This window comes from Clarias gariepinus, chromosome 4 (genome assembly GCF_024256425.1).
Source record: "Clarias gariepinus isolate MV-2021 ecotype Netherlands chromosome 4, CGAR_prim_01v2, whole genome shotgun sequence".
Taxonomy (NCBI): domain Eukaryota; kingdom Metazoa; phylum Chordata; class Actinopteri; order Siluriformes; family Clariidae; genus Clarias; species Clarias gariepinus.
Genome location: NC_071103.1, coordinates 28,766,632 through 28,791,806, shown reverse-complemented (window position 1 = coordinate 28,791,806; position 25,175 = coordinate 28,766,632). Strand labels below are relative to the sequence as shown.

Here is a 25,175-nt window from a genome sequence, read left to right as displayed (position 1 = left end):
GTATGAACATAAATGAGCAGGTTCATTGCAGCACAACGTGTACCTCTCTCTCTCATACATATGCATTTCATCAGGCAAAAGTAAAAAGTCAGCATAAAAATGCATATACTAAAAAAAAATGGCTGATTACATATTCTGTTTGACACATGAGGAAAAACCCAGTACCTAAGTTAATCCCAGAGTTGCATAAATATACCACATATTTACCACGTCTTTTTACTTAAGGACTCTTGTGTCAAATAATGTGTCAAATATGTGTTTCTTATGTAAAGTGTGTTTACACTTGGCTTCAACCTTGGGTACTTTATCAAACGAGACAGAGAAACACTAACTAATGACATTTATTTTGCCTGTAAAAGTGTCTTATTTCTTAGATATCAATAAAAATATGCAGACCTCAACTTGGAGCTTTAGCTCTAGGCAAATTTGAGTGAGTCTTCTACAGTTAGCAACAACTGACAATCTCTGGAGCAAGGTCAGACAAGGCTCATCACGACTTCAATACCTGTGCAAGGAACATATGTAGATGAATTAAGTGTGGGTCTGTTCCTTTTTGCAGTGCCTTGATTAGCATGCTTGACAGTTTTAAGGTCTCTCTCTAGCAAGATTGTAAATATCCAAAAATGTATGAGTTTGATAAATTGAAATCATGCATTTTAAAACTCAAAAGAATTTGATTACCTTTTGCTTTTTGTTTATGCCATTTAATAAAGAAAGAAGAGAAAGAGAGAGAGAGAGAGAGAGAGAGAGAGAGAGAGAGAGAGAGAGAGACTTGGTGAGCTGGCTTGTAACATCTCTCGATGTTCTCTGTGTTTTTGTATAAGTATCGACTTTGAGCATCAAATCAAAATGTTAGCTTGCAGTTTCATCCATGGAGGTTTGCATGACCAGCAAGGCTTTCTTTTATTCCTTGGTTGGAACTGTTGCAAACATTCCCACCATCTGCTGCATGTCATGTTCTATTTAGTTCTGGTAAGATCTTTTTGGCCTGGGATCATTTGTTGAGCACATTGGGTTCCTAGGTGTAGCATTTCCAGGATTAACATGTGAAGCTCTGTGGGATTACTGTTCCGTCTCTGATCAGCAATATAACATTTGTCAGTGCCGTCGCAGATTGATGCCAGTGCTATGTTTTTCCTAGTTTCTCTGTCTCCATTCAAACTATTTCATAGCTCTATCAGCTTCAGTTGCTTCCCTAAGCTGAGTGAGCTGCATTTTTCTGATGTCTCTAGTGTGTGTATACAATTTGTTTTAGAAGCATAACCAGACCTATATTTTATTGGCCAAGTACAATTGAGTTAGGCATACAGAGGATTAAACTTGAGCTTTTGCTGTTCTTTTACAGCCTTTAGGAAAACAGGCCAAAGACACAAGACACATTAGTAATATGACACACTAGTATTCATTGTGTGCACTATATTGCTACCTAATTGAAAAAAATATATATAAAAAATAGAGTTTATGTGGTGGTCCATATATAGTGGGTCTTCCTGTATGCTCAACTCTGGTGCTGAACAAGTCCCTGGCAGTGGGCAGGATTTTACCCATGCTCCAACATTTTTGTAGTCTGTTTAGCTTATCCTTGACTGCAAAGCCAAAATCAGTCTGTTATTGAGGTAGTGAGCACAGATAGGGCCAACAGGAGTGATTTTGGGTTAAACTTCAAAGGTCAAATCCTCTGCTGGGCTTCTGTAACAATGCTGTTGGCTTTCAGTCTCAGGGACTGAGAGAGTAATTCCCAGTAATCATTCCACAAGCATCATAATCATGGTGGTAAGGGGAGAGAGGGGGGTTGTGGTGTGAATCACAACAATTTAAGCAGGTTTAGCTTCAGATTGTTGCAACCTTACCGGGAATCAAGTTGTTTAACTTCCCTTGATGGTTGTTGTGTCATTTGAAAACCTAAGAAGTGCATATATTATATATAGTTTTATTATTATTATTTTTTTTACCTTTGAAGTTTAACTCACCACCTCAATAACAGACTGATTTTGGCTTAGCAATCAAGGATAAGCTAGACAGACTACAAAAATGTAATATATATAATGTAATATATAAATATACGGGTAAAACCATGGGTATACCATTCTTGAAAACAATTTTGGGTGTTAGACAAAAGAGTGGATTCGGTAAAGTAAAGCAAGCATTAAAAAATTACCCATTCATTAGGTTATGCAATGTTGTGGAATAGTTGTTAGCACTGGCCTCACTGTGGCCTCACACCTACACCCTGCCGTTGAGGGTTGGATTACCGCTCAGGTCTGTGTGAAGGGAGTTTGTCTATTCTCCTCATACTCTGTGGATTTCCTCTGGGTACTCTGGATTCTGCCCACAGTCCAAAGACATGCAAATTAGCATAATTGGTGCATATGTGTGCCCTGGAATGTATTGGTGTACCCCACCTTGTGCCCGAAGGATCCTGTGGCCTTCTGTGACCCTATACAGGATAAGTGGTATAGAGGATAAATGAATGATTGGAAATGGTGCAACTCTAATATTAGAGAGTTGTTAGACTCAGATTAGTTAAGATAGATTAATTAAATAAGCATTTGAATAAAAAAAGAAGAAAGCAACTGTTCAAGCTTGCTTTGCTTAATGTTTTTAGCTGTTCTTATATTTACTTTATTTATGCCTTTTAACAGCATAATTTATTCTGACATATATTATGTTTAATTAGGGGTTATTATATAAGATTTACGTATGTGGCACTGAACATTTTTTGTTATTAAATATGACACGAACTCCAATGAGTGCTGTGAACAGAAGACATGCTCTGCCAAAGTAAAAAAGGGGAAGCCTCTGGCAATATAAATTGTGTGCATATATATATAAAATATGAACATACTGTATAGGTAAAACACACCGTTCTGAGAAAACAACTTAGGGTGTATGACAAAAAAGTGGATTTGTTAAAGCAAGGTAAAGTAAATATTAAAAATGATCAATTCATTGGGTTATGTCTAGTGGTTGTGGATTAGTTGTTAGCACTGTGGTTTACAGAGGGTTGGATTCCTGCTCAGGTGCCTCATGCTTGGTGGATTTCCTCTGGGTACTCTGGTTTCCGCCCACAGTGCCAAGACATGCAAATTAGCATAATAGGAATTCAAAAATTGCCTGGTGTGTGCACGTGTATGTGTGCCCTGCAATAGATTGGCACCCTGTCCAGGGTGTACCCCACCTTGTGCCCGAAGTATCCTTTGACCCTGTGGCCTTCCGTGACCCTGTACAGGAACTATAATATTAGAGGGTCGTTAGACTTAGATTAGTTAATATAGATTTATTAAATAAGCATTTGAAAGAAGCTTTGCTCAGTGTTGTTTAGCTTTTCCTACATCTAACAAAAATGCTATATAGCACAAAATTAATTTTGACAAACATTATTATATTATTATTATTATTGTTATTATACATAAATAATGAGCCTCATTAAGTGAATTTATTTTTAAATTATTTCCAAAAGCATTGACACAAGAATGAGGTCATTTTGTGTTGTGGTAAATGTGGTAAAACCTTGTTTGATTTATCAAGAACTGCAATCTACCTAAAAAATGAGTCAAAAGGTTTATCTGGTGATCACGATTACGGTTTCAGGGAGAATATACTATATTTTCTCTGCTTCCATTTTCCCTAGTGTCTAATGTCTGGTGTCCTCAAGTGTTCTCCAGTACAAAATATCACTATTTTGCACAGTTGTTATGTGTGAATGCACTGGTTGAAGAGGCATAAAAAACAGTGTGGCAATTACAGTCATTTTGTAGATGGAGACAGACAAAAGCCTGTAAGAACACTCACTATGTTAGAATGTATTGGCAACTGTATGTGGGGCTTGTGGTAAGAGACAAAGATTGTGAAGTGGATCGAGATAATGGCTTTCTGTGATTACCCCATGCTTGGTGTTCCTCCCGGCAGGAATTATTGGTTGTCAAACTGTTGTGGCAACGTAAATTTGGCAATGTTTTGAATGTTGTGATGCCATCAGTATTAGTATGGGTTGTTTTGGAACAACTTTGACTACATGATGACGGAATAATCATGAACGAAGGACCCAAACACATATAGCGCTCTGGTAGATAATTTGCTACCAGCTACAATGGGTTATGGCGCCCCGCCCCTCCTTCTAATATGTTGAAGTTGTCAGTAATATTGTTTATACATTGTGGCCTTTTTTTTTGTCGAGTAAGAAGTTGGTACTTTATGTGTTGGCTGTAAGCCTGCCGCCTCTCAGCTTCAGATTGTCCTGGATGATGAGAAGAGGACATGGCACCTGGAGAGCCCATCAGCATTGCTATTCTGTGCTCTAGCCTTATGTTAAAAATAAAAAAAAATTGTAGTCAGAGGACCTAGCAAGTTATGTGAGGGTTTTTGCCCTTAGCCCATGTCATTTATTGTAGTGGAGCATGGTCTGTGACCAGTGTGAAGTGTTTACCTGCCAGGTAATATGTTAGTTTCAGTATGGCCCTCTTAATTGCAAGTATCTTTTGCTATATAGTGGCATATCTCTATTCTGCTGGTGTAAGTTTCCTACTCATGTACAATATTGTATGATGAGCTTAGTTGAAATCCTGTGAGAGGATGGCTCCGAGGCATCAGTAAGGTCGTCCTGGAAGAGAGGGTTGAAGTTGGGGTTCTGGAGGACGGGAAGCTGATGAGTTGGGTCTTTAATTGCTGAAATGCTGTTTCTGGCTCTGGGGTACATTAAACTTTCTTTGGGTGTCCCTTCCTGAGTAAATTAGAGAGAGAGAATTGGGTACAAATCATCTGTAATAGCTGACTAGTGCCAAAAAACACATACAGTATCTGTTTCTTTAAAGTTGATCGAGGGTAGTTATAAATGGCTTCAATCTTTCTTTCCTGTGCCATAAATAAGACAGGGTACTGGGTACTGTGTCTTGCCCTAGGTGGCATTTTTCATCTGCAGTCTGGATAAGCCATGCTGGTTATCGAGATCGGGGTCGTTATAGTATGGCCTTTCCCTTCTTTTTTCCGGCCCTTTTTTTAGGCAGCAGTCTGTGCCAATCTCTTTGTAAGAAGAGAGGGAGAGGAGGGTTAGGCATGAGGCTAGCTGTGGGGTTTTGTGGGTTCCTCCAACTTGGACCCAGTGGACATGAACAGAGGGTACTTCCAGCAATTTTAGCTAGGTAATCAAGCTGAGCGTGAGGAGGGACCTGAGGATCGTAAGCCTTCAGCGTCATTGACTGTGAGGGTAAAGTAGGCTTGCACTCTTACTCCCACTTCAGTTTTAGCCATCCACCTACCTCAGCACCACCTCTGGGGGGCGGCGGGCCTCTGAGTTTGTGCTACCTCCTGGCATTCTCCATCAGACGGCACCAATCTTTTTTATTTTCTTCCTTTTAAAGGCTAGGATTTACAAACATACATATGCTCACATTTAGTGTCCTTAGATGCTTGGTGAAGACGGTGAGGGTAATGTGCAGAAAATGGAGCCATGTGAGGGGTATCTGCGGCTGGGTGTGGCAATGAACTTGTCAATGAGCCCAACGAGCCAAAATTTGAATTTCCCTCTGGTATTATAGAACTACTTCATCTGTTGATTAATGTATTTGGTCTGGACATAAAACGTTAAGGGGTTTAAATGCTACAAGTTTCATAGTCGAAAGCATTTGAACTTTTAAAAAAACATTGTCCCAAAGTTGTGTTTTGAGTGGGCTATGTAACTTAATTACTGCATTTCATTGTCATACAACACTAATGTTCCTTCTGGGCTATGTGTGTATGCTTGTTTTTAATTTTATTTGAAGAAGATTGATTGCAGGTATGTCCACAGCCAAAAAACTACCATCTATCTGTCATTGTCTAAATCATTTCGATTTACCAAAAAGTAATTAGCAGAAGAGTACATGCTATATGATCAAAGCATCTAGATTAGGTTTTGTGGCATAAGCAAGAATTCACATTGTTTTATACAATAGATATATAAAAGTAAGACCGTTTGCTGATATGGCATCAGTGTATGTGTTCAGATGTAAGGTTATGCAATAGATATAGGCTGTGAATATTTACAATGAAAAACTTGTTTTTTCTTCTATGAGACCTTTCAGAAAAATGTCAGCAATGTTTTTTTTTTTTTTCCCGCAGCTACACAGGTTAGCTCTTCAGAATTACAAGATGTGTTCCAAGAAACATCCTCCAACATCTTCCAAATTAATGCTAATGGTGAGTGGATAAAAGTTAACAAATATGTTGTTTAAAAAAATGCTGCATTTATATACAATTATTTATTCATTACATTCCACAGTGGTCACATTAGAAAAGAGCCTTCAGTCATTGGGGACATCAAGAGACACAGCAGAGCTACGCCAGAGCCTGTAAGTCTTTACGTTCTCACAAGGTTTATACATTTTATATGAAATATTAGACAACACAGAGCTTGTCAACAAAACAAAGTGGCATCATTAAGAATTTGAAAGGAAAAAAATGCAGATTGTTTGCTTACATCTATTATATAAAGCATATACAATGTGAGATAAATATACTTTGTTGAGAGATTTCCATGTAGCTCTCTTTGTGGGCAATCTTTTGTCTGGTATGTGATTGATTGTATGATAAGCCAGGTCATGAAATTCCCCTCTAAGAATGGAAATGTGTATATCACTAAAATGATATGAATCATATATATGAAAGTGTTTTGAGGCCTGAAAACTTGAATTTAACCCATATTTTATCATTGTAAACACAGGTAAAAGAAACAGGAAAACAGGAACTGGCTGGTCAGAATTGTCATATCAATCAGAATAATAAGGAAAACTGTTAGACACACACAGAGGGTATAGTTTGCAATTTGAGTGGGGTGTAAGATTTGCTTTTGCAGTGTATGAGAACATTTGGGAAATAGGAGATGTGTATAGAAACAATAATCAGATAAGTGTAAATGGGTGAAGAGTCTGGGTGGCGCAGGGTTGTAGCTCTTAGTGCCCATGGTTGTAGGCTGTGCTATGTTCTGGTAACTTTAGTTGGATGCTGATTCCTGGTAAGAAGGAGGAGTCTATATTTGTCTCATACACGTTAAAAGTTGGGATCAAAGCGTAGGGTCATCCATGATATGGCATTCCTGGAGTGGACAGCGTTAAAGGCCTTGCTCAAAGTCTATCTATCTATCTATCTATCTATCTATCTATCTATCTATCTATAATATATTTTTTATTATTTTTTTTTTCTCTGAAAGATTGATAAAGCCAACACAAAACTCTTGACACAATGTCTGAACACACCATTTTTAAATTCCTTATTGTCCACATGAGGGGTGGTAGATACCCATTGCTGTAGACTTTAAAAGCACATACACACAAAAAAAATCCTTTTGAAGCACTGCATGTCAGAGTATCAGTGCATCTCTGCACATCACACTTATCCTTTCTGCATTCTGATGTACATATGTGAATACAGTCAAATGCAGATGTGTAAACCAGCCTTTAGACATTTCACTCATGAACATTGCTTTTCTTTTTTAGGCCAAAGCTATGATGTATAACACCGATTACCTGTCATTTTATTCATTCAAGGCCACCTTCTGGCATGTATCCAACACATAAATCTGATCTCTCAGGTCCTTACTGTTCCCAATCCTCTCCACCTTTAGATATAGATATAAAGCTGAACAAGCTGTCAGTGCCTATTTTCTTTTTTATCATCTCATTCCCTTCAGACTTCAATTACTCTTTTTGGTCAGGCTGCCAGCAACGACGCAATTCATTGCTTGTCTGCAAATGGTCAATCTGACATGGCTGCATCTGTGTAAACTGCATTACACACGCTGTGTCCACTGGCATGTCATCAATTCTATCAGCCTTTTATATCAACCTGACATTCATGCACTGTCAAATTTATTTTCTTTAAGATCATCAGTACAAATCTCTAGAAAAACTGAATAGTGAACATCTGCATTCTGCTTTCCTATCTGCTTTTTTGTAGTTGATTCTGCAAACTAAATGCTTGCATTATTAACCACAAAACTATATATAACTATATACGTCTTTGCTGTTGTCATTGTTGTTTTCGTCAGAACTGTTATGCTTTCGTATTTTATTTATTTATTTATTTATTTATTTATTTATTATTTTGGGGTTTTTTGAAACCCAAAAATAATAAATAAATAACACTGTCATTTAAAATAAAAATTGTTCATACTAATTTATATACAACATAGATAAACTTTGCAGGGGAGAATGTGTGTTTGTCTTTTGATTTCAATATATAAGTCTACAGTATTTTGAGTGCATATATTTCAGAGATGTAAATAAAATTGACAAAATAAATTAATGATGGCAAAATACAACCAACTCATGTCAACACTAATATTAATCACTTATGAGTCAATAACTGATCACTTCACGAATGAAAATTCTGAAGCTATTGATAATTTACATATTTATTTATTTAAAAATTCATATTGCTGTCTTGTCATGAGCTGACTGTGGTTAACAAAGCTGCTGCTGTGTTTCATATCTGCTTGACTCCAACAGCCTCACTGCTGAGCAACTACTAGCCAACACTACACAGTGCTCTCCATTTGAAAAAAAACAAATACCCTAAACAGAGCGGGGTGTCTGTGTGCACCACTCAGACTTCTATTAAGAATAATCATACAGAATTGCAACATTGGCTTAAAAATTGTATAAGCAAGACTAATTAAATCAACCTATTTTAAAACAATTTACAGTTTCTACAGCCATCTGAAAAAATGAGGGGCACTTTTCCCTCAAGTTGAACAGTCACAGTGCCTCTGATTGTTTATCTTAGTGTTGGTGGTACAATAGGTATTAGTAGTAGATGCAGTATTTTTTTTGTTTGTTTGTTTGTTTAACATGTGTCTATTATATACTCCAGCCATTTACGCCTTCTGTTAACGTACTGTGGATGTGAAAACCTGGATGATTTTGTCTAAAGTGACTCATAAGAGATGTATAATACAGTTAAAGGATAAAGATTTTAAACGTGCTGACAATGACTTAAATATGCTGACAATGATACAAGTCCTGCAAGACTGACCTTACACTAGCTGAATACGCACAGCCACAACCACACACACACACACACACACACACACACACACACACACACACACACACACACACACAAAGCCGGGGAGAGAGAGATTTGTAGTATTAAAAAGGCTTGGGCTATACTAGTGAAATAATGAAAAAGTTCATCCTAAATCAGTACAATCACATCTCAATCAATGAAAACGTGCAGTATGAAGGTGTCAGTATATAAATTTAAACATTTGTATTTAATACATAGTGTATAGCATATGTCAACATTATGGCCATTATGATATTAGGGTCAGATAAGACAAAAAAACTGGTTTCCAGTGGTCTAGTGATTAAATACACGATTGTCAGTCTAGCCTAGAGTGCATTGGATACGTCAAACGACTAAAATTCTCTGTAACATTAGAATCATGGAAGGGTTTTGATGCAGATTCTTATGCAGTAAGGCTCACAGCACCAGTACACAACCCAGACAGGGATGGATAAGTGATTGGATACTATAAAATAAAATACTAGATTAAAAATGATAACAATGGATAACTTGTGGAAAGCCTGTTAAGTACATTAATACAAACAAACCCATGTATAGCAATGAGCCAATTATTTGCTACAGAACTATACAACTACAGAATTATATATTTAAATGCCATATAATAAAAGGTATTTGAGTCAGGATGAAGTCTATTTCATTTTTTTTAACATGCTCAGTTTTGTCAGTGCTTTAACATTCCTGCATGTTCCTGACTTTAAAAAAGGTCATGTGTCCTGCATGCAAGGTAATTAATCCAATTAGTAATGGCCAAATGTAGAAGTGTAGCAGTAGTGCAGCAGGTGGTGACATTCAGAATGAATAACACAAGCTATATAGTAGTTGCATCACCACATCACTGTGAAGCACATTTCTAAAACTTTTTTGTGAAAGTTCATTAAGGTTGTAAAATCACTGTTGACTACTAGCATACTGGGGCTTTACTTCTCGTAAGCAATTATAAATAAATAAATACTGTAAATAGCTGGCTAGCTAGCCCAGACACATACTGTAGTGTTAAATTTTAAGGTTTTCCCAGTTTCCGCCAAAAGTATCCTACATAGTACTGTACATACAGTACTGTCTCTGTATGCTTGGCATGCCCAATAAAATATACTATTACTATATTGTACCTTTATCTTATTGTAATTGGACATTGCAATTTAAGCTCTGTTAGAAACAGTACAATATTTCAGCTGCATCAGTGGATTGTTGATGTGAAGCGCTGCCAGCGCTGCTGAAGTAATCACCTTAACAATGTTTGATCGGCCTGTCAGATGATCTGATGGATTTCTGACATGTCTTAGTGTTCTTGCAGTGTGAGCAGCCTTACAATCCAAACTTTAGCCATTAGTATTATTTTTTAGGGAATTGTTTCTCAACGATAGCAACAGTGATAATGTCAGCAGAAATATAAGCTCACACCGCCTGGTCAGATCGTATGGAGGTCAGGATATTAAAGCTAGACCAACTACATACTTATATTTGCATACATTTATAATATTTGCATGTGTATATTTTAATCATCCTATCAGGGCGAACTGGAAAGGGAAAAATTAAGAGCCGAACTTGCTCGTATAACCTGAGCTGAAATAGTTTCTCATGGGTGAGTGCTCTGTCTTTGTGATCACTGTGTCAGATTCACACCAAGTGAAAAGGTCTTTTATACTTTTAACCTATGGAAAATTCAGTAAACAGAATTCTGCTTCTTGGATGTGGTTCATTTGTAGCCTACTGTGTGCATTTATAAAATCTAGTTTGTCTATGCAGGACCAGCATTTTATATGGACAGTGCGAATTATTATCAAATGACAAGGTTTTTTACAATTCTGAGGTCATCTGCCTGGCCCAAGAGCATAATAGTATACCCTTCTGTGTATTCTATATACTATGGCTCTGACAATAGTTCTGACTGTAAGAAAAAGTTTTTCTTAATGTTTTTGTTCTTTTTAGATTTATCAGCAGTATACAGATAAATGCATAATTAAGTAACGTTGAATGAGGAACGTGAAGTAAAATGAAACAGTAAGGCCTTGTTCTCACGGGCTTTAAGTTTTTGGATAAACGAACGCACCCTAAACGTCCTAGACGTTTAGGTTGCATTTTGTAGTGGCGCTTGATTGACTTCTACACCGGCGTTTGTTTGTCTCCGAAGCGTAAAATGAATGCGAAGAAAACCAATTAGAAGCGGTTTCCTTGCGTTCGTTGGGTTTTGAGCGCCAAGAAAAAGCTGCATGACACGTTTTTTTTAATGCCGTATAAACGCGCAGCCAGACAAACACACGTCACCTGTGTAAACACTCTCATTGACTCCTACTGTATGTGTTGAAAACACTTGCCGCTTGACCGCGCTCACCGGACACTACGAACGCAAGAAAAACGCTCGATTTTAACGCCCGTGTAAACAAGGCCTAACATGTACCAGGTCTGTTACATTAAATGTTGGCACACTTGAAATGGCACTTGCCCAGTTAAATTACTGAAAAAGAGCTAACTGTTGTATAATTACATAAGTGCTTAAAGATGTTTTAGTAACTTTAAGACAAAGAAAAATATCGGCAGTAAAAAAATGATTGTTAATAAAGGCTATAATGTGACAGTAGGAAAAAGCGTGTCTAATAAAAATACAAATAACTTGTTTAATAAATATCTAATCAAATAGCTTAATGAAGTTTCATAAAATTAAATGTGCTCCAACTTAGTGTCAATTATTTTTGTAATATAATAGCCCAGTCTGTTCTATGTTAATCCTTACCTACACAGAAATGAACTTCCTTAAAATAAATAAATAAATAAATAAATAAATAAATAAATAATACACCTCAAAATTCTCAATTGTTATATTGTGAGTAGCTATCCTTTTCTATTCACTTTACTAATAGAGGTTCTATAATTTCTTTGACTTGTTTTCTGCAAACCACCTAAAATTGGCAGTATAGTTATACTAAAATATCTTTATTGTATTTTCATTAGGTGCCAGTGATATGCTGGGGAAAAAAACACACCATCTGTCACTGTTCAGGAAGACAACTTACAGCCACATCATTTAGAACAATAACCTATTCTTGTATTAGCATGCTTTTTGCTGTGTCTTGCCAACTTCACAGGGAAAATATGTACACCGTCATCATGGCTTTAATGTTTTTAAAACATTTCTTTAGTATGCTTGTCTATCTGCACATATTTTTTAAGGATCACTAACAGAATTATTCTATAATGTGCCTTGAAGTTTAGACAGGTTTTCATGCAACTTGCTCGCACATTTCTAATACTCAACAATACAGTTCTCCACTAATGTGTGCACTATACGGTCCCTTCTCAATTAAGTTCAACATCATTACCAATCATTGTCTTCTAACACTGGATTAAATCCCCAGAAGACACCCTCAGCTCTCTGTGTTTATATTACTCACTTTATCTAGTTTTATTCTCCTGTATATAGCATAATAGTAAATTACTACAGGGAATTTAAATGTATTGTAGTGCTCTTGTGTTGATAAGCAGAAGCAGACGTTGTCTATTAGGAAACTGATTATTACTCATTCAAGTACCTCATCTCAGCTTGTTCTGTTTTTTTCTGTTTAATCTGCTCACTAAATACATATTAACTTTTATTTGTATTTTTTGAAGATATTTAACATCTTGATTTATTGTGGAATATTGTGAATGTAGACTACATTTGTGTTTATTCTCGCACTCTCTCTCTCTCTTTCTCTCTCTCTCTCTCTATCTCCCTCTTGCTCCCAGTTTATGCTCTCGGTTTATGTTTGTTGCTCCTTTTTCTGTGTTTTTCTCAATCGACCTTGACTGAGCTCTCCTCAGCCCAGTTTTAATTCACCATGCCTAGCCTGTCTGAGCAGGGGGCCAGACTACACACCTCTCTCTGGCTCTTACCATCTCTCTTTTGCCCCCTGCTGCACCCAAGCCATGATTCTATTAGAGCCAGTTTCCACGGAAACCTCTCGGTTCCAGGGTCATACCTCCCAGATGGCGACGTGTCGCCCAGAGACCCAGGCTGACTGATGCCCTCCCCCCACCCCCCCAACCCAACCCCTCCACCACACACACACACACACACACACACACTGCTCTCTCCCTAGTGCCAATGGCAAGCCGTGATAGAAGCTACCTCAGCACTAACCTCACAAAAATTCAGACTAAAGTGTCAAGACTGTCGTAAGCTGCCAAGAACTCCAAGTGGGGCCGAAGGTATTATTTGAGACCTAGACTTCTTGAGCTATGATGTAATAAGCACAATTTTTTGACCATTTGAAATCTGGACCAAGAAAAACATAATTAACATCAACAACAATTTAAAAAACCTTTACAATTTGGCTCTTAGTATTATCCAAATTCCTGTAGATGAGATGACATCATTAAGCTAATTGATTTCAGCCCATCTTTGTAATCAGGGTAACACATCCACAAAGCTAAGTGGATTAATCATTCACAGCCTTTGTGCTCGTTACTACATTATGTATTCTGCACAGCACTTGTGGAGGACTTTTCAGGGACGCTGCTTGTCTTTGGTACAGAAGCCACATCATGTAAGTTTCTGTGGCCGGAGCTCACACTGTGAACGTCTGCATACAGAAGGCCAACCTGAGAAACCGGATGGTAGTAACCAAACTGTTTTACTGTGTGATTATTTTTTATAAGCAGTCTTAACCCTGATGTTGTGTTCGTTTGCGGCTCACACTCATAATGTTCTTGGTCACTTTTGACCAAAGCATTTTCATTATATATCCACAATTATATATATATATATATATATATATATATATATATATATATATATATATATATTGTATTAGATCTTTTTATTAACTTTAGCTCTTGTAAGCATTGTATTTGCAAACTTGTATTTGCTGTGTAAATCCTGCAGGCCTCATTTACCTGAGCTCATACCACTCGTATTCTTTAGGGAAAAACATATTATTTTGACTATAACAAATATTAAAATGAAACTTATTTTCCTGTTTATCACGGAATACTTCACTGAAATGTTTACCACAGTCACTTTTTTGAAACAAGTTAAATTTTTTAAACTGTGGTACAAAATAACAACTTTTGTGTTTCCGGTCAAAACTGACTAGTATGATTTATTTATTGAAAACAAAAAGCCATTAATAACTATATAATAACATAATTAACTATATTACAAATATTATGCTTGCCCAAACATGAACATACAGTATTTACAATTCTAAAGTAGACTTGCTGTCATTTTTAGGACCCTCTCACAACACTAGACTTGCATGTTCCAAGCATAAGATGTCTTCACATCACATGATGCCCATATCTTTATACCATATTTGGATGGTTTGGTTGGCATGTACTGCTTAAATGGGCACTGTCCAAATCACACGTGACAGAATATGGAAGATAGGGAAAGACATTGTAGTGGGCAAAATTGCCTGACCAGTGTCTCCATCCATTAAGCTGGATGCAGATCCGTGGCGGGATCTGTAGACACCAAACAAAATTAACACACCCACGTAGGCTTCAATATTCAGTGGGTCTACCTCTTTCCAGGTGCTTCAATAAATGCTTTTCCCCTTCAGATGTGTCATGTTCATAACAAAGGTTACAATGGAGTCTGTGAGGAAAAGTGGATAACAGGACTTGGTGTCATCCACTCGTGATATGGCATATCTGGTTAGTGTTAGGGTTTGGTTCCATTTTTTTGACCAAAAGGAGACCACAACTTCAGCTGGGTCTTCTATCTTATCAGTGACAGAGTCTTCCCCCTCTGGTTATATGTGTTATCCTCAACCTCTGACTTTTTCTCTTCACTGTTAACCTGGCTTCTCTCCTCCTCACTCACTCATCCTCATCACTGTCATTGTCAAATATAATTCCAGAGCTTCATGTGCAGTATATCGTGCTGACAAAGACTGAACTGTGAGTAAGGCATCAGAAAAGCTTTGCATACCAGAGCGGCAAGAAAGTTGTATGATTGAAACAATGTTGAAATTTTGTTTTTTTAACAGGTGTGGTAAAAATTATGTTGTCAATAGGAGTAGGAAAGGAGTGTAGAAATGTGCTTGAACTCTGTTTTCTACACTAATTGTAGTTTTACCCATTCATTTTCAATGACCGGTCATTTTTGACCGGGAACACCATGAGTGTATAAAAGTTCTATAAAACAAACAAATTTTTATTAAAATACTTTAAATGTATTTTATGTGTTTAAATGCCATGTGTGAACAAGTCATTGAACCTCATGAGAAATGAATAAAATTTACTGCACTTTATTAGAAAGGAAACATCTACAGTGGGTACGGAAATTATTCAGACCTCCTTAAATTTTTCACTCTTTGTTAAATAGCAGTTATTAGCTAAAATTATTTAAGTTCATTTTTCTTCTTATTAATGTACACACAGCACCTCATATTGACAGAAAAACAGAAGTGTTGACATTTTTGCAGATTTATAAAAAAAAAAAAAACCTGACATATCACATGGCCCTAAGTATTCAGACCTTTTGCTGCGACACTCATATATTTAACTCAGGTGCTGTCCATTTCTTCTGATCATCCTTGAGATGGTTCTACACCTTTATTTGACTAACTTTATTTTTTGATTATACTAATTGGACTTGATTTGGAAAACTACTCGCCTGTCTATATAAGACCTTACAGCTCACAATGCATGTCAGAGCAAATGAGAATCATGAGGTCAAAGGATCTGCCTGAAGAGTTTAAGGACAGAATTGTGGCAAGGCACAGATTTCGCCAAGGTTACAAAAAAAAATCTGCTGCACTTAAGGTTCCTAAAAACACAGTGGCCTCCATAATCCTTAAATAGAAGATGTTTAAAATGTTTCCTTAAACAAATAAAAGATGTTTAAGGAAAAACCCTTCCTAGAGCTGGCTGTCTGGCCAAACTGAGCTATCAGGGGATAAGAGCCTTGGTGAGAGAGATAAAGAAGAACCTAAAGATCACTGTGGCTGAGCTCCAGAGATGCAGTTGGGAGATGGGAGAAAGTTGTAAAAAGTCAACCATCACTGCAGTCTCCACCAGTCGGGGCTTTATGGCAGAGTAGCCCAACAGAAGCCTCAGAGCAAGACACATTAAAAAAACACCTGGAGGACAAGATGGTGAGAAATAACATTCTCTGGTCTGACCAAGATAGAACATTTTGGCCTTAATTCTAAGCACTATGTGTGGAGAATCCAGGCACTGCTCATCACCTGTCCAATACAGTCCCAACAGTGAAGCATGGTGGTGGCAGCATCATGTTTTTCAGCTACAGGGACAGGATGACTGGTTGCAATCAAGGAAAAAAAGAAACGTCCTCTGACTTTCAACTGTTTTTACTTTCAGTAAACTTAATGTGTAAATATTTGTATGAACACTAAAAGAGTCAACACCATAAGACATAAACCAAAAATGTTCCACAATGTGTCCCTGAATGAAGGGAGGCTCAAAATCAAAAGTACCAGTCAGTATCTGGTGTGGCCACCAGCTGCTTGAAGTACTGCAGTGCATCTCCTCCTCATGGACTGCCTATTGCGGACAGTCTGAGCACTGCTGGAGGGATTGTGTGTTCCTGGTGTGACGCGGGCAGTTGTTGTGGCCATCCTGTACCTGTCACACAGGTGTGATATCCGGATGTATCGATCCTGTGCAGGTGTTGTTACACGTGGTCTTTCACTGCAAGGATGATCAACTGTTCTTCCTGTCTGCCTGTAGCATTGTCTTAGGCGTCTCAATTTATTGCCCTAGCTACATCAGCAGTCCTCACGCCTCCCTGCAGCATGCCTAATGCACGTTCACGCAGATGAGCAGGGACCCTGAGCATCTTTCTTTGGGTGTTTTTCACAGTCAGTAGACAAGTATCTTTAGTGTCCTGCATTTTTAGAACTATGACCTTAAATGCCTACTTTCTGTAAGCTGTTAAGGTCTTAATGACCATTCCACAGGTGCATGTTAATTAATTGATTATGGTTAATTGAACATTCATGGAAAACATTGTTTAAACCATTTACAATGAAGATCTGTAAAGTTATTTGGATTTTTAGAACATTATTGTTGAAATACACAGTTCTGAAAAAGGGACTTTCTAAGTATATAATAAACAGTGTATGCGCGAGTGAGTGGAAAACGTCCAAAGTCCGTGTTTCTTGTATGCGTGTTATATCGAGGCCGATGAGAATTTTTCCAGTCAAAGATAATCTGGTTAAAAAAATCTTCGAAAGAAAATGATCCACAACAATCTCTCCTTCTCTTGTCCAAACAAATAACTGCAGCGCTGTTCCACCACTACTACTACACCCCCACCCTCCTGCTGTTTCCCTGGCGGTTCGTTTGAAAGCAGGTCAGGGAAAGGGCACTTAAACTCGTGAAGAGGCACGGCACATGCCCACTTCGCGTGTGTGGATGCACATTAGCGAGTTTTAAGTTCAGTTTTGGTGAATCGTGGAGAATTAACAGTTAAAAAGGATTTCGTTTGCGAACCTGGCATGAATGCTCGGTCACATTAACAAGAGTGTGGTAACGTTAACTGTAAGATGGCGGCCAAGTTGTTTATGACGTAGAATGTGGGCGGGCAAGTTGTTTGTGACGTAAAACGTGGGCAGACATTATGCAAATATGTTACGGAGTGATGTGGATTCGTAACACGACGTCGTTGCTAACGACTTGTTTAGGCAAATGTGAGCCGATTTATCGTGCACTGTCAGCGTCACAGATAGTTTATTTTCACATACAGCTACATGACACACTGCATGAAAGAAAATATTTGAAAAAGCATAATAGGACCTCTTTTAATGATTTTAGCAAATGGCTGCAATATAACAAAGTGAAAAGGGGGTCTGAATACTTTCCGTACCCACTGTAAATCTGATTTGACTGGAACACTGCATGAGGGTTAAGGAATAATTAATAAAACTTTTTGTCAATATATACTCATTAAGCACTTTGTTACGAACACTATGCTGTACGTCATATACATAAGAACATTCGCGCTATAACCTTTCGAAGATACAAGCATGTTTTTATATATGGTAAATTGCGAAAGTTAGAACTGCTAAGAAGCGGCAAACAATAACAATGGAAAAATAATTGAGAGTTGCTCATTTTTTTTACATAAATTGTTTGACCATTGGGAAGATTCTAAAGAACAAGTACAAGATCATGAAGCATGTTAGTTTTATACTGCGTATAGCCGATTGTGTAACTGTAGTATCCTAGTACCTAGATAATGTGTGTTGGACTTAACAATAGATTGGACTAACTAACGAGGTTTCAGAATGGAACTCGTATTTTGAATGGAAGTTTGTATTTTGGAAACTTACTCTAGTATCAAGTTCTGCTTCTCTTGCTTCCGCGTAAGTGGAGATAGACACCTCAGAGCGCTCCTCTAATGATGACCGAGCGTATGAGGAGTTACTGGAAGTAGTAAAAAAAGGGGGTCCCTTCCCTTCTTTGGCGACCTTCATGACGAGTTAACGTATTCATGAAATAAGTGGTGTGTTTTTGACATTGATTCATTCGAATGTCATTGATGTGAAAGCGCGGTTTTATATAATTAGGCCCAGATTGAAGAGACGCTTGCGGGCTATCTCTTCTCTTGGAAGCTCATCCTTTCTGAAAAAGCCCACACTCCCCACCAAGCCGTGTAGACTAACATCTTCGTTGGTGGAAAAAGCTTTTCAGGCATCGTGTCAGGCTGGTGCTGCCCTGCACACCATGGCGGTTTTGCAGGCATATTAGGCTGACCTGCTGAGAGATCTGAGCACTGGCAGGTCTATTGACGACGACGCGTTTGCAGAGCTACGCCGAGCCACAGCTTTATTTCTTTGTGCCACCAAGCAGATGGCCCATGCTATGGCCATTCTATGGCTGCTATGCTCGCCACGGAGAGACATCTGTGACTTATCCTCACGGGCATCAAGGACGGGGATTGCACTTTCCTCCTTGATGCCCCCACCTCGCCCCACCGGTTCTTTGCAGGCGTGAAGCGCAAAAAGAGATTGTGGCGAGCTGAGCACCCCCTTGTGAAGTTTTTGGAGGGACTCGCTGTGCTTTCTCCGGACTGGGAAGGGGCACATTAAAATTCCAAAAATGAATATAGACTCGACGATCCTGAGGCATCCAGAAAAGGACCAGCTCCAGCTGAATTCTGCTTTATGATTGTTGGAGCTAGACATGCTGCTCCTGAGCTTTCAGTGATCCAGACCCTATCTGCCCTCTGCACCTACTGACTTATCCTTATGCTGAACTGGACTTCATGTTAAAGAATTTCTGTTATATTGTACTTTCAGCTGCATAACACAAATGATGTTATATATCATCTCTATCTGTTATTACCCAAATGAGGATGGGTTTCCTGTTGAGTCTGGTTCCTCTTAAGGTTTCTTCCAAAACGGGAATCATTTTGCATATCATTCATTTTGCAGTGTTTTAATGGCGTGGTCTCCACTTCCATGAAATCGGAACGAGCACATTTGCTGACTCAGCAATTACAGACTTTTCTGAAAAATGGGGCCATGGAACATGTTCCCCTGCCATTTAGAGAGTCAGGCTATTATAGTCAATATTTCTTGGTTTCCAAGAGAAACGGGGGGTTGCGTCCAATTTTACATCTTCGTGAGCTGAACATTAAAATGTCGAGAGTCAAAATTAAGGTTTCTCAAATCCAAATGGAGGATTGGTTTGTGACAATCGCTTATTTTCATATAGAAATATTGCCACAACACATGAAGTTCCTGAGGTTCGCCTTTCGGAGGCGAAGCCTACCAGTATTGGGTCCTTCCATTTCGCCTAGCCCGGTCAGCCCGCATATAAAACACACGAATGCAGCCCTGGCTCTATGATTCCAGGGCATCCATATCCTGAATTACATGGTTAGCGCTTCGACATCAAGATGTCATCCTAGCTCACATAGACTTTTTAGGATTGAGACTTTCCTGCTCAGAGCATATGGGTGTCATATGGGTTTTGAATGCAATGCAGGCACAGCTGTCTCCGGCGCGTGTCGAATCCATTCTTAATACCCTAAAGGAAATTAGGTTAGGCCAGAAAGTGATTGTCCTTTACTTTCAAAGTGTTTTAAATCTCATGGCAGCTGCGTACATGGTGATACCTTTGGGCTTTCTGCACATAAGATCGTTTCAATTGTGGCTAAGAGCCAGGGGTTGTGGCTAAAAGCCAGAGGTTCAGAGGATCAGTATGTACGTAGCTGCTATTTTGGCTTGTCATGTTCTGACTGATGGGGTTTCTGTGGGAAAGCACCCTTTAGTTGCATGTTTTATTCGTAGAGCTAAACGGTTGAGCCTGCCCACTAGAGCAGCATTCCCGTTGCGAAGGCATTGGTATTTTCATTCCCGTAGCATTTTCACCGGAAACATCATCAGGTCAATTTTTGTCTGAAAGCACGCCCAGGCACACCAGCAGTGCAGCATTGGAGCGCAGCATCTCGTTCCCGCTTTTTCAGGAAACAGGGTTACAGCAAAGTAACCCGAGATGTTCCCTTTCAAAAGCTACACTCGATGCTGCGCTCCAATGCTGCACTGCTGGTGTGCCTGGGCGTGCTTTCAGACAAAAATTGACCTGATGATGTTTCCGGTTCACTCCTATTTATAACCAGCAGGTGCACCTCATCAGATGACGTCACCTGACCGAGGTTATATAAGCCAAAATTTGGCTTGTTTGAAACACACATGCTTTACAACCAGTAAAACAAAGAGATGTTCCCTTAGCGTTTTCACGCAGCATCTCGTTCCCGCTTTTTCAGGAAACAGGCTTACAGCAAAGTAACTCGAGATGTTTTCCTCTAACCAGCTTCACTTAGGCTTAACTTTTATTGCGTGGTTTCCACAAGATGTGTGAAAAATCACTTTTGCTTATCCATGTTGACATGATTGCATTCTGATACTTTACCCTTCTACTACATCCCCAATGTGTTCTTTTAGAGTATTATGTGATAATGCCACTGAAGGACAATGACCTCACAATCATGCTTATAAAACCAGGTTGAGATGACTTTTGTCATATGGTGCATAATTATGCAGAATGTAGCTGTTACCAGTTAAGAAACTTGTATTCATCAGACCAGGCTACATTTTCAATGTGTAACTGTTCAGTTTTTGTGAGTTTGTGGAAAGTTTAGCTTTAGCTTTCTGTTCCTGACTGACAGAAATGCAACCTAATGTGGTCTTCTGCTGTAGCCCATTCCCCTTAATTTTTAATGTGTTCTGCCTTTTGAAACACTTTTCCATTCACCACAGTTGTACAGAGTGGTTATATGAGATACTGCAGACTGCACCCACTGGATGTTTTTTCCTTATTGAGTAATCCTTATAGTAAATAGTAAACTGTATTCTAACCATCCTATCTGGCACCAACAATCATGCCAGGGACATGATCACTGAGATCACATTCTGTTGATTGATATGAACATTATGTGAACCTGCTGGCCTGCATCTGCATGGTTTTATTTATTCTACTTTTGCCACACATTTATACATTTGAATAAGTAGATGTACAGGTGTTATGAAAAATTGAGAGCAAGAAGAAAAAAATAATAATGCTCAACTCTCTGTGTGTGTGTGTGTGTGTGTGTGTGTGTGTGTGTGTGAGATTTATGGTCATATCACTTGCTTCTAACCAATTTTATTCCACCAGTGACACTTAAAACCTATTTGTCACTTAACTATTAACAGATGTTGAAGAATACATTTATTATTTCTGAGAATCAAATCATGTTAGATATTGTAATAACTCAAATTCCACATACTGTATTGTTTCTTATACTGGACTAGTTTTAACCTCGTTATTAAAATCATCATCATGTAGAAGGTGCACACTTTCATTTGTAATTTAAGAATTTATAGACAAATGCATAGTTTCATATGTATACAAAGGAAAATATATATAATTCATAAATTGTTCAATGTTCAATTAATCTGTTTTAGTTTTGCAGGATTTTTTTGGTGCAATTTCTTTTATTTATTACAGCTTGGAAAGTAGCTCTGCCCCCAGCTGAAACGAAGTTCCATTTTTAAAATTTTTTTTTTTAAGCTAACCCATAAATTATGCTTTCGACACAGGGACTGATGTGGGTTTTATCTTTGTATCTCAATTCACCTCACAGGCAGCAGTGGGTTTTAAAAAACTATAAACTCCACCTTTAAACCTTAAATATTACCCAAAGGCAAAAAATGTGGTGAGGTAACAAATGTTGAAATTGCTTTTTTTTGTTTACCCTTTGCCTTTTCTTAAAATACATAAACCAAACTACAATTAAAGTATTTTACCTTACAAAGAGAGCAACAGAACGACCAAAGATGAGTCAAATGTATTCAATTTGTTCATGCGGGGACAACCAAAAGAAAACAGCAACAGACCCTTAGTTAAACAAACTAGTTAAGTAATGAAGTGGTGCCCTGTTAATGGTTTATGTTATTGACTGAACATGTTCAAACGCCTGTGTTATTGCACTAGAAATAAAATCATACAGACATAGAGTAACTGACAAAGAATATGTTCAGTATCAAACTCACAAATATGCAAAGACAAACAGACTAGCTACAATCAACATGTGCTTTTTCAGTTTCAAAGTAAATTAGAATCTGAATAAAAATGTAACAGCTGTATGCACCAGCCATAACAATAAAACCACCTGCCTAATATTGCGTGGGTCCCACGTTTATTGGCAAAACTGCTTTTCCCATTGAGGCATGGGTTCGATGAGAGCCTCAAAGATATGTTGTGTTATTGACACCAAATTGCTTTAAGTCACATATAGTCCAGTTCCCACTTTTTGGTGTGGATATCTATGAATTCATTATCATAAAATAAAATCATGAGGTAAGGGTAGTTAAAATGGAGCAAAATTGTTGAAAAAAATAGTGTGTGTGTGTGTGTGTGTGTGTGTGTGTAAAGGTCAAGAATTTGTAAAAATTGGTAAAAGGTTAAATCTAAAAATAAGCCAATCAGCTTTAATATAATGTGATATTATTATTCCAGGTTGACACCCACATATTTTCCTATCTTTCTGTATGGCATAACTCTCTGTCTAACTTATTAATACAAAGAAATAAAATTTTGCAAGGTTGAGTATCTTGGGTCTTGTTTATGCTAAATTGTACTTCTTTCATCCTCACTCAAATACACTCGCTGTTTAGTAATCGAAGAGCCAATGAAGAATGAGAATTTGAAAACGTAGATCGTATAAAGATTAAGTAGTGTCTTAAAACGACTTTAGCACTGTTATTTTAGTGGTGAAAATATCAACTATTTCCACTAAAACGGTTAAGTTTAGCTGGGTGTAGGTCATGCTGTGTGCATGAGTGGTCAGAACAAGAGGTTTTAGCTAATAATATGCAAGCACTGGCTGTAAGTTTGCCATCATAGCATCCTCCCTTCAGCTTCGAGCTTGCACCTGTCAGCAAGAACAAAGCGTCTCGTCTAGACAGTGCATCTGCGCTTATGTAATCCGGACCTGTGAACAACGGAAAACAAAAAGTCTTGCAGGAACCAACGCGTATTTCGGGGGTAACTGTAGTGTTCTTAATTCTTGCTAGCCACTTTTAAGAAGCATGGTTTGTTAGCGACATAAAGTGCAACTCTTCTGAGTAGAGCCCAAACTTTTCTATTACCCACTTAATGGCAAGTCCCCATTGTTCCACCAGCTCACCCAGCTCTTTGTTTCCTTTAAAAAGCTAGTCAATGCTGCCTGAAAATGCTATGGGAACGTCTCTCTGTTGCCTGGTTTTGAAGCACGTGTGTCAAACACACCAAAAACTTATATAAACTCGGTCAGGTGACATCACCTGATAAGGTACACCTGCAGGTTATAAATAGGACTGAACCGGAAACATCCTCAGGTCTTTTTGTCTTCAGAACCGCATTGTGTGTGCACGTGTGCAAGCACTTTTCAAAGCAAAAGAAAGCAAAAAAAGAAAGTGTCTTATTACTCACCTGAAAGATGGCAGAGTTAGACAGGAGTACCGTCCCTCTGGGTAAAAGATATCTCGCTGAGGGCAATCTCCATGCTTTCTGTTTGCAGTGTTTGGGGGAAGAGCACGCTATCCTTGGGTTTTAGAGAGCACGTAAGTATTGTGATCTCCTCCCTATTAAAGTTCCTCGCGCTCGGCTCGTCTTTTTTAAAATTTAACCGCGAACTGTGGCGCATACCTTGCGTGCAGGAATCTGACAGAAACGCACAAGACGGAATCTTCCTTTCTCTCGCTCTCTCACCGGATCATGAGCCTCTACCGTCCACTTATCAAGTGCGCTTCACCGCTTCTTGTGAAGGGTTGGAAGAAACTTTCTCTCCCGCTTCCGCGGAGATGGAAACTATTTCTTTAGAGCACTCCTCTAGTCATGAGCGAGCGTATCAGGAGTTATTAGAGGTGGTAACACGCACGGTCGAACGCTTACACCTCAATTCATCGTAAAAATAAAATAAAATAAAAATCCCCCAAACACTTAGACGATACGTTTCTGTTGGGTGGCCGGAGGAGAGGCCTAAACGATGGCCCCTCCCCTTCTTTGGCAACAGGACAGTTCCTGTCCCTCAGGACGATTTACCTTCCAGGGCAGATGAATATGGGAGCAGACTTCATTGGAAAGCTCATTAGCCTCACCTTCAGCTTCTCTGCCGATGTATTCATCAGGTGTCAGCACCAGCCCTGTGTATATGCTGCTCTTTGCTACTGAAAGCAAAGGGATAAGAATGCTGCTCCACTTGTGTTGGGCCCCGCGAAGCCCACAAAAGCCCCTTGCTGTCCAGGCAAGCTGTGACACATTGAAAATTGGTGCACAGTAAAAGATGAAGACCTAGTCCACTGCCAAATTGTTTCAGTGGTGGAGTTCCTACAAGAAAATTGACTGCGGGCTCATGCCCTAGTATTCTCAAAACGTACGTAGCCACTATTTCGGCTTGTCATGTCATTGCCCCTGGGCTGGTCAAAGCTATTCAGCATCCTCACCCCAACCATCTTCCAAAGGTTTCATACTTGACTCAATTGTTTTAGAAGCCTCTGTCCTCCGCCTTTTACAGCTCTGGAGCAGGAAAGACTTCACTTACTGTCTCCAGTTCCTGCTCTTCAGATTTACAGTACATTCACTGCAATAGCCAGGGATGTAAATTAGAACAGGTTTGTATATGTTATGGAGGCCGCAGC

At 38.6% G+C, this 25,175-nt stretch overlaps 1 protein-coding gene across 1 annotated transcript in view; it reads left to right on the top strand.

Moving 5' to 3' along the window:
• The window catches only part of tsnare1 (T-SNARE Domain Containing 1), a 194,530-nt gene that overhangs the window by 45,036 nt on the left and 124,319 nt on the right, over nt 1-25,175 (top strand). Inside the window, exons 3-4 of the mRNA XM_053493954.1 lie at nt 6,097-6,174; nt 6,257-6,326. Coding sequence (XP_053349929.1) covers nt 6,097-6,174; nt 6,257-6,326 — 148 coding nt within the window. The remainder of the gene's footprint in view (nt 1-6,096; nt 6,175-6,256; nt 6,327-25,175) is intronic.